General features: G+C 48.1%; 1 protein-coding gene and 1 long non-coding RNA gene across 16 annotated transcripts in view; one reads left to right on the top strand and one right to left on the bottom strand.

Moving 5' to 3' along the window:
• The window catches only part of LOC310742612, a 111,170-nt gene that overhangs the window by 24,545 nt on the left and 71,196 nt on the right, over positions 1-15,429 (top strand). The gene's annotated exons all lie outside the window — the stretch shown is intronic.
• Positions 1-15,429, bottom strand: part of TMEM150C (transmembrane protein 150C) — a 54,299-nt gene that overhangs the window by 24,125 nt on the left and 14,745 nt on the right. For 4 of the 15 annotated variants that reach the window (XM_083571670.1, XM_083571653.1, XM_083571651.1 and 1 more), the window contains exon 2: positions 6,159-6,222. The exons of 3 other annotated variants lie outside the window; for them this stretch is intronic. In XM_083571670.1, coding sequence (XP_083427796.1) covers positions 6,159-6,184 — 26 coding nt within the window. In that variant the 5' untranslated portion in view covers positions 6,185-6,222. Of the gene's footprint in view, positions 1-6,158; positions 6,226-12,541; positions 12,791-13,527; positions 13,544-15,429 lie in introns of those variants that run through there. 8 more of the 15 variants (XM_083571654.1, XM_083571649.1, XM_083571650.1 and 5 more) reach the window with 7 other exon arrangements.

Raw genomic sequence — 15,429 nt, 5'->3', positions numbered from 1 at the left:
GATGCTGAGGAAAATCTCTACAACATGTAACATTGGTGGCCCTACCCTTGTTTTCTCCTGCCCCCGAGGCTAGGACCCGAACCCATGGCTTCAAGTCACGAGAAAGGAGATTCTGACTAAACCTCAGGAAGAACTATTTGACAGAAAGAGCAGTTCGATAGTGGAATGGACTCCCACGAGAGGTGCTGGAATCTCCTTCCTTGGGGGCTTTTAAGCAGAGGTTGGATGGCTATCTGTCATGGATGCCTTAGTTGAGATTCCTGCATTGCAGGGGGTTAGACTATGTTTCCGAGCACAATTCAAAGTGTTGGTGTTGACCTTTAACGCCCTAAATGGCCTCGGCCCAGTATACCTGAAGGAGCGTCTCCACCCACATTGTTCGGCCCAGACGCTGAGGTCCAGCACCGAGGGTCTTCTGGCGGTTGCCTCATTGCAAGAAGCAAAGCTACAGGGAACCAGGCAGAGGGCCTTTTCGGTAGTGGCGAGAACGCCCTCCCATCAGATGTCAAAGAGATAAACAACTACCTGACATTTAGAAGACATCTGAAGGCAGCATTGTTCAGCAAAGTTTTTAATGTGTGACATTTTAATGTATTTTTAATCTTTGTTGGAAGCCGCCCAGAGTGGCTGGGGAAACCCAGCCAGATGGGCGGGGTACAAATAATAAATTATTTTTATTTTTATTTTATTTTTATTTTTATTATACTAGATGACCCTTGGGTCCCTTCCAGCTCTACAGTTCTATGATTCTGTGATTTGACTGCACACAGAAAGTAGCCCTATAACACATTAGCCCAAGTGAAGAGGCTGGTTTGCCTACGACAGGGGGACATGGTGATCCCCTACCGCGTCCCCTCAGAACCCATTTTAAAAACGATTGCTTATTTTGACACACAGCATGGTTATGCTGCAGCCCCGATACTTAGCAGCAACCAGGCGAGCAGCCAGCGAGGAGCACTGTAGGCAAGGCACACCCACTGCTGCAGAGAAACAAGGCCGTGCAAAGTGGTTTTGCGACGGAAAGACACCCTTCAGGTCCACCAGACCTGCTCGCCTATGTCTCATGTCAGATCAGCTGTCAAGAGAATCAGGCCAAGGCAACAGCCAGCTATTACGCGGGATTACTACGGATTAGCGTCGATGGCAGAGCTCACTTGGCAGCACCGAGCCACAGATCAAGCTTTCATCTTAATTGTAAATATTCCAAAATATTCCATTTGACAAACGAGCCCACGCGGGTAGTATTAACCGCTGAAGTGCTCCGAAGCAACAGCAGTCGTGCAGAGGGCTGAGCAATTTGCAGGCCATTGGCTGGCTGGATGAATGTGGGCCACAATGACGCATTTGGGGTATGTCCAGGCTCTGGCTGCTTTGCTCTTGAAAGTGAGGAGCAGATCCTAGAACAGGTTTATTCTGCTCTGATGAAACTCTGGAGCAGATTGCAGAAGGCAGGAAAGGTTCCCAAATCCTCTTGTTGAGATCAGGTGTGGGCATATCTCTAGACTGCACTAAGTTCTTCACAGGGGTAGCTGGTGCCCATTGAGTATGGTAGGGCAGAAGGCAGGGAGCACACCAGCAGATGGCGCCAGAGATAATACCAGGCAAAGCTAACCAAATCTGGTTTTGTCCCCATCCTCCTCCCTCTTCTGCAAAGGCAAACTGAATCCAAGGGGGAAATGGATGCTGTGCTATGCCACACCCTGAACCAGTTTTAAGTAGAAAGCAAAGCAGATGAAGGGAGCAGGCTGAGAGCAAAGTGAGGTTGGTGGGGCAGTACCCCATTTCTCTTGCACCCCTCTTGCACTGCAGAGGGATTTTTTTTTATATACCCCGCCCACTCTGGCGGCTTCCAACAGCATATTAAAATACAATAACCTATTAAACATTAAAAACTTCCCTGAACAAGGCTGCCTTCAGATGTCTTCTGAAAGTCTGGTAGTTGTTTTGCTCTTTGACATCTGGTGGGAGGGCGTTCCACAGGGCGGGTGCCACTACCGAGAAGGCCCTCTGCCTGGTTCCCTGAAACTTGGCTTCTCGCAGCGAAGGAACTGCCAGAAGGCCCTCGGCGCTGGACCTCAGTGTCTGGGCAGAATAATGGAGGTGGAGACGCTCCTTCAGGTATACTGGGCCGAGGCTGGATTAGATGCTCCTCAGGGTACTTTCCAACTCTACAATTCTGTGCGGTTCTGTGCCTTGAAACCCTTTCCTCAACTATACCAGATTGGGACAGACTGGACTTATGCAGAGATTACTCTGCATACCCAACCAAGAACCTGGCTTCCAGACTCAATACAAGCTGGGTTGGATTTCACCTCCATCCCCTGCCCTCTGTGTCCTAAGGGCTACCAGTGCATACTAGGCAGAAATGGAAAGCACACTTCCAAGTGAGGAAAAGGCACGTCTATCGGCCCTATGTCTCTCAGCTGCTCCTAGGCGTGAACCCAATGAGGCAGTAGACACAAGAGAGAGGTCCTGCTCCGCTGACCTCAGCTTCTGTATCTCCTCCACCCGAGTTGCACGCAAGCAGGCAAAGACTCCCCCTGCATGTAACCAATTTCTGCTTCTCCCTCTCGCCTGGTCCTGGGAGGCAGTGGAGCAGGAGAGCTAGGAGCAGAAGGAGGAAGAGGTTAGGAAGCCCTATACTCTGCGCCAGTCTGACCTCTCCTCCTGCACCTCTAATTCACTCTCCAACAGCTTCTCCTGCCTCTGACTCTCGTCTCCTGGCTGTAACAGGCTCCCCCAGATCACTGATCCCTAAGTCGGTCTCCAACCCCCCCTTCTTCCCGGTGCCCACTCTTCTGTCTCGCTCAGTGTCCAAGCCAATACCTGACAAGGAGTCTTGCATGACCAAAGTCAGCCTCTTGACCACGTAACCATGACAACAGACTACTCTTTTGCAGCCTGCAATTTAAAGGGCCTGAGGGCTATGGCTGGATGCTCTTTTTTGATCAGGCAAAATGCAGAAGTTCAAAGAAGTGCAGCGCTCACACAACCTCATGGCCTCTCTAACCTTTCCTTTGAAGAATTTATCCATTATCGTATAAAGCTTTGAAAGGGAAATGCTGGCTCAAATTTGCCTGGAAATTTCAACTTCTCATCTAGAAGCCCTTTGCCCAAATCCCTAATGTATCCGTTATTCATTGGTGTAGGGAAATGCATTCTGCACCTGCTCAGGAGCACTTTTACTTCTTCTTTCATACCTTCTAGGAAACAGCCCTGGCCCTAAAAGCAGATTACATGGTGGTGTGACAGAAATTGTCCTCAATAAGTAAGTGTTTTGATGTTAGATTCTGCTGGGAAGTGATATTTCACTGCCCCTGCACTTGAAGGGATTGTCTAACCACCTGAATAGCAGTGCTTTGCACATCTTCAAACTGACGGTTCAAGATTGGGGTGTCTGGTTCCACCAGGTAAGTTTGGAGATGCTTAGAGACAAAAAGTGGTTTAACTCCCTATTAATCACCCATTGTCAGGAGTCCAGCTTGATAACAAAGTAAGCGTAGGCAATTAAAAAGGAGGATTTATTGCAAAAACAAAAAGGATAGCTCCAGACGGCTCTGACAAAGCCTCCAGCATCATTACTCAAGATGACCCTTCTGAAGACTCCTTCCGGCCATGACAGAAGATATTGAACTTACGGCTCTTGTTTTGCTTCCTATCTAGCAGCCCTCCCATTTGCTGACTCTTCGGACTTAGTGGATCAGCTCCAACCTCTTCCTGGTCTGAGAGGCTGAGTCTATTTGTGCCTATTTGTGCTTCCTGCGAGCTTTGGCTGTGTTCTAGCCTGCTCTCAGCTACTGCCTTATCAGCCAGCCCATCAAGGTCAGGAAGAGCCGAAGTCTGCAGCTGCCGGCTCTCCCCTACCTGACTAACATCTAAGCCTCTCTGTTCCTGGCTGCTTTCTGCAATTGGCTGCAAACATTCGCTTGGAGCTGGCTCATCCCTGACACCCATTTACACAGAGACAATCTCTTTGTAAGGGAGCCTTATTTTATTGTATTTTGCTGTTTCTTGGGCTGGATCTCTAGACACGTCAAAGAAGCGTTTCAGTGAAACATGTTGTAAACTTTGTATGAGAAATCGGGTTGGCAAAAATGGAACTCCACAGCGCCATCAGGTGCCACAGTGCTATAATGCATATACAACACATGTAAAGCGCTTTTTCTTTGCCAATGTAGCTGAGTCCTTGGAGAACCAACATGACACAAAATCCCATTCCTGCGTGGACATCACCAAGAATAGCAATGCAGCAGACACAAGCTACAGGGTCACTGGCATCTGAGCATCACTTACTCAGATCAATGGCAATGATAAGCCACTGATGGTCAATAATAATTATTATTATAATTTATTAATTATACCCCATCCATCTGGCTGCAAAAGGGAGGAAGGGTTTTGATCCTGACACATTTTCATATCCATCCAACTGAAGCCTCTAATACGAATGGATAATCCAGTCTAGAGGTTGGTGCCATGACACTTATTTCTGCCCCCAACCAGCCCCAAAAGGTGGGTGGAAGATGTTGCTGATGTCAACTCTGTACATGGCTACAGCCAGGAGGTCTTCATCTCTCCATTAAAAGAGCTCAAATGCTTTGCTGATAAAAAAACCCCCACATTTTGAATTCTGCAAATCTGGTGGAGCATCACCTTGACGCCATTAGCATCAATGCTTTATTCCGACTATAAAATATGCCTATTTCAGAATCTATTGCAGTGTGGTAAAGCTTAAAAAAAGGGGGACGCGGGTGGCGCTGTGGGTTAAACCACAGAGCCTAGGACTTGCCAATCAGAAGGTTGGCGGTTCGAATCCCCGCGACGGGGGGAGCTCCCCTTGCTCGGTCCCTGCTCCTGCCAACCTAGCAGTTCGAAAGCATGAAGGGCAAGTAGATAAATAGGTACCGCTCCGGTGGGAAGGTAAACGGTGTTTCCGTGAGCTGCTCTGGTTCGCCAGAAGCAGCTTAGTCATGCTGGCCACATGACCCGGAAGCTGTACGCCGGCTCCCTTGGCCAATAAAGCGAGATGAGCGCCACAACCCCAGAGTCGTCCGCGACTTGACCTAACGGTCAGGGGTCCCTTTACCTTTACCTTTAAAGCTTTAAAAAAACATACATAGTACAATGAAAGTAAAAGCCGTTTGAGCCCAGCTCATTTAAACAAGCCCCATCGAAAACAGTGGAACTAAAAAGAGAGTCACAACAAGCATATTGCATAGGTTTAAACATGTCTTGTTCAGAGTTAACTTCAGTTGGATTGGTGCCTATAGACTCAGCCTGCAGATAGCAATGCAGGACAGTAAACATTAGCAACTCAAAACCGAAGCTCCTCTCCATCGATCACATACATCAAGGGAAGGGGACCTGCAACCCTCTGCCTATTTTATTTATTTATCTATGAAAGTTTTTAAACCACTTAATATATAGATATATATTTACTGGATCACATAAAAGCAATAAAAAAAATACAACACCCCATAAGGAACCTGTATTTGGAGGATAGGAGTGGGAAGAAAGTAATGTTGGTTCCGGGTGTTGTTATTTCACTTTATTTTGAAATATCAATATTTTTTAAAAAATATTTTTTTATTATTTTTTAAAAAATTATTATTATTTAAAAAAGAGAAAAGCAGCGACATTCAGAAATTCTGTTACTTCTGTTGCTCATTGCTCAAATTCCGCTCACAAGTTCATCATGCTATAATATTTCTTTAAGTAACATGAAAAAGACATCCATTCTTCCATAAAATACTCATCATTAGATGCTCTTAAGGTCACCAGCTTCGTCCAAAAGCTCTGCCTACTTCACAAAATTCACCTTCTAGTTATGACAACTTTGGGCTCTAATCCTGCCCAATTTGGTTCCGGACCCTGAGAGATTAACCCTGAGAAAATGGAGCCCTCAAAAGGAAAGAAGGTTCCTTGTGGTATATCAATGGATAAGTCTTGTGTATGCATTTGGACTGTAGCCATTCACACACAGGGTTGGAGAACCTGTGGTCTTTCAAACATTGATGGACACCAACTCCCATAATCCTTCGCCAGAGTGGACAATTGGCAGGGAGGATGGGAGTTGTAGTCCAAAAGCCTGGAGGGCAACAGGTTCTCCACCCTTTCATCAACAAGTTCCAGGAAGTTCAACATTTAAGAACTAAACTTACCTTGAAGCATCCAAGTACTGAAGCATATATGGTGTTCGACGGAGGGTCACACTTTAGTCCCCACCTGCTTGACAGAGGACAACATATATTGGATATAATACCTTAGCATCATCATCATCGTCACATTTGCTTTACAACCATTTAAAATTCAGTATTTAAAACAGCTTAAACAAACTGCCGTTGCAGGAATCGTGTGGGTCCTGAAAACACACATCTCAGGTGTCGAAAGACCAGGCTAAAGAAGTGTGTCTTCAGCGTTTGCTGAAAATTGTATACAGTACTGAAGATGTCAGGTGCACTCCTGTGGGAATTACATAGCTTAGGGCCTCTGTGTCAAAGGATGGCAGATCCAGAAGCATCAGTGTGTAGACCAGGGGTCGGGAAGCTAAGGCCAATGGGCCACAAGCAGCCCATGTGGGTCATTTAACCGGCCCCCGAGCCGCCCCCAAACTAAGCCACCCGCTCGGTGAGTCCCCGCGTGCTGCGCTAAACCGGCGCAGCGCAGTGCGGGGACTCACTTCCACAGCATCAGAAATCGTGGGCGTGTGTGCTCACGCTTGCTCCGGCCCATGGAGGGAACTCTATTGCAGTGAACCGGCCCAGGTGAGGTAAACCTTGCCGACCTCTGGTGTAGACAATGCTGATGCATTGATTATCGTCTTCCAAAGCAACGACTCTATTCTGAACTTAAAAATGGTAAGCGTCATGCTAGTGGTCAACAAAAGAGGTTCAAAGACTCTCTCAAGGCAAATCTAAAAAAATGTAGTATAAACACCGGCAACTGGGAAACACTGGCCTGTGAGCGCTCCAATCGGAGAACAGCCTTTACCAAGGGTGTCATGGGCTTTGAAGACGCTCAAACTCAGGACGCAAGGGAGAAACGTGCTAAGAGGAAGGCACGCTTGGCAAACCCTCACCATGATCAACTCCTGCCCGGAAACCTATGTCCCCACTGTGGAAGGACGTGGAAGGATCTAGAATTGGCCTCCACAGTCACTTACGGACTCACTGTTAAAACCTTGTTTATGGAAGACAATCTTACTCGGCTATGAGTGATCGCCAAAGAGGAAGTCTAGTGATCTGACTCAGCAAAAAGCAACTTCCAATATTCCTACGGAGGTAGTTTTGGACTTGGCTGGGACCGTGGAAATCTGCTTCTTATAATGGTCTTCTTATAAGGCTCAGTTCCTCATAGTGCCTTGCTGTTCCCCGTGATCAGCAAAGCAAGTTATGCTGAACTTGCAGGGAAAGGGCCATAGCTCAGTGGCAGAACATCTGTTTCGCATGCCGAAGGTCCTTTGTTAAATCTCTGGCATCTCCAGATAGAGCTGGAGGTTGTCCTCTGCCCCAAACCCCGGAGAGCCACTGCAAGTCAGACAATGCTGAGCTACATGGGGAAATGGCCTGACACAGTATAAAGATGCTGTCTACGCAGGTGGTGCTGTGGGTTAAACCACAGAGCCTAGGACTTGCCGATCAGAAGGTCGGCGGTTTGAATCCCCGTGACAGGGTGAGCTCCCGTTGCTCGGTCCCTGCTCCTGCCAACCTAGCAGTTCAAAAGCATGAAGTGCAAGTAGATAAATAGGTACCGCTCCGGCGGGAAGGTAAACAGCATTTCCGTGTGCGGCTCTGGTTCGCCAGAAGCGGCTTAGTCATGCTGGCCACATGATCCGGAAGCTGTACGCCGGCTCCCTTGGCCAGTAAAGTGAGTTGAGCGCCGCAAACCCAGAGTCGTCTGCGACTGGACCTAATGGTCAGGGGTCCCTTTACCTTTACCTTATGCCAGGCACAGATGTTTGCCAATCCCCCCCCCCCGCCTAAAAATGTGGCACCAAGAAGCAGGTCCAGTATTCCCAATGTGGCCAAACTCTGTATCTTTAGATATGGAAACATCTTCCCAGGGAAACACAGCAATGGGAAAATTCTAGCCCCACGGCACCAACTGCAGCATCCAGGACTTCCATGTGTTAATCGGCTGTCATATATATACATATATAACATCAGAGATGCAAATTTCATCTCAGCCCACACATCACATTTTTTCAATGGCATTCACACATTCTGTTGCTAGTCTCCAACTGTACAAAGATCGATTATATACAGGCATGAACCAGTCCCTGGAGACTGGAAGCCACACACACGAACTTACTCCAGTTGAAAATCATTGTGTTGGAGAGGCTAATTAAAGTTTCCTGTGGGCTGTAGTGTCTGCAAGGTCTCGTTCGCACACGGCAAGTCGACACTGGATATCGCAGCCATAAGCCGATGAACTTGCATGTGTGAAGCCTCTGTAAAAGCTGTTCCGTCCGTGACCTTGAGGGACAAGGAAGCTTTTTCATATTGTTTCAGAATACAACCCAGCCTGATCCATTTGGATAGGATGGGATATATTAAAACGGCAACTGATTCATAGGATTCCATTTGGGAAGCTAAGCTATTTCTTTAATAACAAGCATTTCCAAACCTACCATTTATAAGCAGGTAATGAAGTCCTAAATATACGTAACTGGCTGGAGGGCAATTTGGGGGGGGGGAATGGCCTCGATGTGGAGTGGAGCTAGGGTTGGGATGGGATACCTGTGGCCATTCAGACGGTGTTGGATTCTAGCTCCCATCATACCTAACCATTGATCCTGCTGGCTGGGGCATACGGGAGTTAGTTAGAGGTGGACAATATCTGGAGGGCCACAGTTCATGAAACCCTAGGCTAGGGTGTTCAGCTGCATAACATTATCATCATCATCAACAACAACAACAACAACAACAACATACCTCTTTATATCTTTAAGGGAAAATAATCTCAAAGCAGTTTACATCACATATTAAAACATCAAATTAAACAACCCAGAACAGAAGCATTAGTGAAGAAAGTCAAACATAAAGCATGCATTCAAAGTAGCATAACTGAACAGGAAACTGTTATCTTACAGATTTCAAAAGAAAACATTGCAACGGAGGATAAGAGGGCAGCCAATACATGGCACAACGTTTATTCCACGTGTTCCTATTGAAAAGAAAAATAGTCATATTCAGGTAAGAAATAGGTGTGGAAAAGGGAAGGGGGATTCTTGCCTGCGTCAAAAGTCTCGCAATTCATTCCTGACATAAGTGGACTGTTAGCCACATGACAAAAGGAAAGAACTGCTCCCTCTGCTTTAATGTAAAGCTTTCAGCACAACACCCACCCTGTTCCCATATCCTATTATAAGGAGGCTCAACTACAATAATCACATTTTCTCCCAGTTTTCTCCTCCGCCCACTCCTTCTCTGTTGTCTCCCTTCTGCTGCTTTTCTACATTGTAAGCCCCCTGGGGCAAGGACCAGCTCTCCTATTCTTAAAGTGCCATATACCGTATTTTTCTGTGTATAAGACGCCCCCATGTATAAGACGCCCCCTATTTTGGGGACTCCAAATTAAGAAAACACCCCTCAGCACTACCCATATATAAGACGAGCCCCAATTTTAAACCTTATTTTTTGGTTAAAAAAAACCAACCTAGTCTCATACATGGAAAAATACGGTATACAGTATATGGGGTACATGGGCTGCTAGGGGAGGGATAGTACCTTTGGTGGGGACACGTCGTACTCCTTCTAGGGGAGTGGGTCCTACCCTTTGGTGCCTACCCTGCTCTCAGTTCTCACCCCAGGAAACAGCTTCACTTAGCCAGGTTAAATCAGGTGAGGGTAGCTGATGGGTCTCAAAGCCTTGGTGAGTTAGGGACTTGCCCTGTATAGAAGACAGGCAACGGCAGATTGAGTGGACGAGACCAATAGTGGGTCCAATGGCCAAGAAGGCTGTTTCTGCACATGCTGTAGAGCAGCGGTTCTCAACCTGTGTGTCCCCAGATGTTGTTGGACTACAACTCCCATCATCCCCAAGCTCTGGTCTTGCTAGCTAGGGGTGATGGGAGTTGTAGTTCAACAGCATCTGGGGACCCACAGGTTGAGAAAGGCTGCTGTAGAGGCAAGTGCGGGGCAGATGGGGCTCACCAACCCAGGAAGGTAGCCCATTTAGAAGAAGGAAAACTCTGATCCTAAACCTCCGCTTCCTTGCAGGACATCTTTGGGAGAAGAAAAAGCTAAAGGCGTAACACACAAATCTGAGTTGCTAAGACAGCTGGATGGCGTCTTGTACGCCTCCTTCTGGCAATGCCTGCAGCCAAGCTGGTGCCAAATGCATTGCTCTGCGTTCCTTTGGACCACATCGGTGAAGCCGAGAGGAGGGTCTTGTCATCTGGGCAGCCCAGGACCTCCATACACACTGCCCAGGCTTGCGCTCCAGGGAGGTCACTTTGCTGCTAATGCAACAAAAACAACACGGGAGGTGGCAGCAGTCACGAGTTACTGGTTTCTGCAGCCACAGCAGCCGCTGTGAACCCTCCAGCAGTTTGACATCACCCTCCGGAGGCGCAGTCTCGAGACAGACAGATGCCAAGAACAACAAATATCAATATAGTTCCCAATATTCCATTACACAGTTTAACCAGCAGGCAAAGTGTTCCAAGAGAATTGAGAATTTCCTCTGGTTGTTTCAGTTCTGTTGGGGTGGTATCAAATCTGGGTCCCCTAAAAAATGTGTGAACCTGTCAACCTCTGAAGCCAGCTCTAACCTTTGCAGATAGTAAGGCACGGGGAAGGGCTCAGTAGTATGGCATCTGCTTTGCATGCAGGATCAGTCCCCAGCATATCCTGCTATGGCTGGGAAACAAACCCTGACTAAAACCCTAGAGAGCTGCTACCAGGCCGTGTTGACAATACTGAGTTAGATGGACCAAGAATCTGTCTTAAAGGTAAAAGGACCCCTGACCATTAGGTCCAGTCATGACAGACTCTGGGGTTGTGGCGCTCATCTCGCTTTATTGGCCGAGGGAGCCGGCGTACAGCTTCCGGGTCATGTGGCCAGCATGACTAAGCCACTTCTGGCAAACCAGAGCAGCACACGGAAACCGCTGTTTACCTTCCCGCCAGAGCGGTACCTATTTATCTACTTGCACTTTGACGTGCTTTCGAACTGCTAGGTTGGCAGGAGCTGGGACCGAGCAATGGGAGCTCACCCCATCGCGGGGATTTGAACCACCGACCTTCTGATCGGCAAGACCAAGGCTCTGTGGTTTAACCCACAGTGCCACCCGCGTCCCTTAAGAATCTGTCTTAGTGCAAGACAAAATCCTATGTTCCTAAGCTGAGGTCACAAGGGGCATGCAGTAAATTTATCTTATGCTTCAGTGGCATCCCCAAAAGTTGCATACCCTAGGCTTTCTGTCTTATGGGACAAATGGCTGCTATTCAATCCCATGTGCAAAAGTCACACGTGTGAACTTGGGGACACCCAAGGGAAGGCAAAAATTGCCATTCTATTGATCCTGACAACACAAGCCCTCCCTCTGCAACACCCAAACCATCAGCTGTCATGGGGAACAGGCACTGCTAGCGGAAACAATAGGGACCACATGGCTTGGTCTGCATCACTAGCTTGCCTACCCAGCCCTTTACAAAAACACAGCAGAAACCACATTATTTATTGTTATTATGGATCCCCTGTCACGATCACCACCTAGGGCTGGTAGATGCAAAATAAAAAAACAGGCACTGCAGACACTTCTGGTGCTTTGGGGAGTAAAAGGAACACAGACAGCCGACCTAGGCAGCTGATATAAAGGAGCACATCTGAAAAACAAGGAGAGCATCCCTTAAGAGGCATTCAGCAGCCCAGTTATCAAGCCAAGGGGATGTGAGCAGGTAAAGGGAAATAGTGAATATGGCTGAATGATGCTTTGTAAGCAGCATTGGTGCAGCCTGATAAAAAGATGGAAACTGGTGCACCGGCGGAGCGTGGGTTCTTTTCTCTCTCGCTTTTTTTTGGACGGGCAATCGCTTGATTCAAGTGGCAGCAGGAAGGAGGAAGAATTAAAGGGAGTTTCCAAGAGCAGAACCAGGGAGAGATAAGGCCGCCTCTCAGGTGTGCAGCCAGCAAAAAGCAACGATCCTCCCAATGTAAGCAATTAAGCAGAGGGCTCATCAAACGGAGAGGCGCCCTTTCGATGGAGCACGGGGCAGCAATTCAGCAAGGCGGGAGGGGGTGCGGGTCGCGAGCAGGAAATCCCCGGGAGTTTCTCCAGGCAATTGCAATTTGCAATACACACGCGCGCGCACACGGTTGCTGCAAAAGCGCGATGGTGATGATCAGGACCATTGATAAGGCTTATCTGGGCGGATTATGGAGGTGAGGAAGACGGACAGGGATGGATGGAGATGGAGAGGGGGGGTAGGTGGGCTGTGCTGGAACGGGTGGGAGAGGAGATGCAGGGCTTTAAGGCGGGGGAGGCGCCGCAGGGAGGAAGGCACCCAAACCGAGAGAGAGACCCCAGAGACCCTCCTACCGAAAAGCTGGGAAGGAAGAGGAGCGCGGAGGCGTCTCGGCGTCGGTCCGGCCCGGGGGTCCCTGGTGCTGTTACACCTGCGAGAGGAGCCAGGCGGCGGGAGCGCGATCGGCGGCGGCAGGAGGACTGGGCAGGCCGGGAGGAGGGCTTCCCCTCGAGGAAGAGGTGGAGTCTGCGGCTGCCGTCCGCCTCTCGCAGCCGCCGGAGCTTCCCCGGCGCCAGAGACAAAGGGCGAGGGCGCGCCTGGCTGCCTGCGTCTCTCTCGCAGGGGGGATATGAGGAGGGGAGGGGGAGACACACCCCCAAAAGGGGTGGGGGCTGACGGGCGTGGGGGGGGCGGCATCCTCGCCATCCTCGGAGGCGGCGGCACTTTCCTGGGTACCACTAGCCAGCCCCACCCCAACCCAACCCAGATTTGCGCCTTCATCCACCCACCCGGGCTATTTGTCATCTGGGCACGAGAGGCCCCGGGCCCCCTCGAACCGGGAATTCATTGCCCTTGGGGGGGGGGTGGAGGGTGGAGAGTGCGCGCTCGCGTGTGATGCCCAAGCGCGCGCGCCTGCCACACTTTCCCGATTGCGCTCTTGCGCTGACCTGCGGGCAGCTCTCCCCTTTGGCGATGACCTGAAAGCAACGAAGAGTCGTAAAATAGTAAAGGGTTCCCCCAAAGTCATCTAGTCTGACCCCCCTGCGATGCAGCATGCGGAGCCTTGAGCCTGAGTTACAGGTCATAGAATTGTACAGTTGGAAGGGACCACGAGGGTCACCTAACCCAACCGTTTGCAATGCAAGAATCTTTTGCCCAACACAGACCTTGAACCCACCACGCTGAAATCAGCGGGGGTGATCTCAGTGGTGGGTGGGATCACCCAAGTCTGTTTTCCTGGGTGCCTGCCCCCTTAAAAATATTTATGCTTTTTTGCTAAATGTGTAAATTTGAATGTGCACAAATTAAATGCACAGAAGTTGCAAGTTACCTGTATTACAGAGGCACCATATGCCTGATTTGTGCAAAGGTAGCCAGGCCTTTCGGAGCCATGTTCAAATATATAAAAGAATGTCACATAGAGGAGGGAGAAAGTTGTTTTCTGCTGCTCCAGAGAAGCGGACACAGAGCAATGGTTCCAAACTACAAGAAAGAAGATTCCACCTAAACATTAGGAAGAACTTCCTGACAGTAAGAGCTGTTCGACAGTGGAATTTGCTGCCAAGGAGTGTGGTGGAGTCTCCTTCTTTGGAGGTCTTTAAGCAGAGGCTTGACAACCATATGTCAGGAGTGCTCTGATGGTGTTTCCTGCTTGGCAGGGGGTTGGACTTGATGGCCCTTGTGGTCTCTTCCAACTCTATGATTCTATGATTGTAGGACAAGACCTGCCAAGGAAAATAAAGAATCTATTTATGTATGCAACAACAGCGGCAAGAGTCTTGATAGCAAAAGGATGGAAGAATGAGGAAATCTCGACAAAAGAACACTGGCAAGAGAAATGGATGAACTGTGCAGAATTGGCTTAACTAACGTATACCTAAACTGTGAGATAAGGACAACTGTGACTTCAAAGAAGAATGGGAACTTTTTACAAATTACTTAAAAAGACAACAGAATGAATTGGACTCCTTAGCAGGTTTTGAATAAACATACACAAATTTATTGATTGTAAACATAGTAGATAGATAAGGATTTATACAATTTTACAGTATGCAGAGAATAATATGTGTTGAAAAATCAGAGAGGGGAGCTGAGGGAAGTTGGGGGGGAGGGAGGGCTTGATGGGGAGGTGGGGGGAAGGGGGAAAATAATGAATATGATATATTTTGATATGTTGAAATGGTCAATAATATATATATTTTTAAAAGTAGCCAGGCCTTTCAGCACTGCCCATGGACTTATCGGAGAAGAGGGAAGCATGCCACACTGTTTTGAAAGTCAAAAGCAGATAAGGAAAGTGTTTCTTAAGAAAACAGAAAACAGAAAGAGGTTCCATTGGATAACCCAGTTCCTTTTTCTCCCTTTTGTGAATCGCTCTCTTCTCGCATCACTTACTTTCAGCTTTGATAAGAATCATAGAAAGTTCAACACAGGTCACTCTGCTTCATTTTCTCTTTCATATTACAGGAACTGACTTGCAGGCTTGGACCAGAGTACCCTGGATCAGCCATGACGGAGATAACTATCTCCTGTCATTTGTCTTGCATCCGATAATTGTAATACTGTTATGAGTTTGTGGGTGCCTTGACTCCCCTAAATTCCTAGGTCAAGTGGGTGTTGGAGTTTAATCAGTGCTTGGAGCATTGAAATAGGCTGCCGGATGCTGGATTGAACAAAGTGCTAAAATTCAGGCCAGACCAGTTTTTCCATTCTCAGGAAATTGCCTGGGAGAAGAACCACTATGGAGAACAAAGGAAGATGATGGGCGATTAGAAATGGGTGGAGCCCTGCCTTGAGTTCTGAGTAGTTAGCAGAAGAAAAATGCCAGAGTTTTTGTTAGGAGGAAGTTTCAGGATTTCAGTTGGCTGTGGCGTGATCGAGGAAAAGGAGTGTCAGTTTGTTAAATGCGGCTAGCTGGGGCGTGGCGCCAGAGCACAATGTGGGCTGCCTGTTTCCAACTGGAGGCTTTAGCAATGGGAGAAGCAGGACCCACTTGGAGTATAATGCTTTGAAACCCTCCATCACAGGCTCAGGTTGTATATGTGTGTAAATAAACCATATGTCATAAAGGCACAGTCTCCACTGTGTCTCATTTCCAAAGGAAACATGAACACTTCTTAGAGATTGGGGTGGTACATAACAATATACTGCTTCTAGGTGATGAGGGCTCAGTTTTTAGCCATCAGGGCTAATATCCACAGTTCACTATGAAGTAGTCTAGTTCTCATTTATAAAACCATCT

The sequence above is a fragment of the Podarcis filfolensis genome, assembly GCF_964270895.1.
Source record: "Podarcis filfolensis genome assembly, chromosome: 9".
Taxonomy (NCBI): domain Eukaryota; kingdom Metazoa; phylum Chordata; class Lepidosauria; order Squamata; family Lacertidae; genus Podarcis; species Podarcis filfolensis.
The sequence above is the reverse complement of the archived record's forward strand: the minus strand, read 5'-3'. Positions and strand labels throughout refer to the sequence as shown.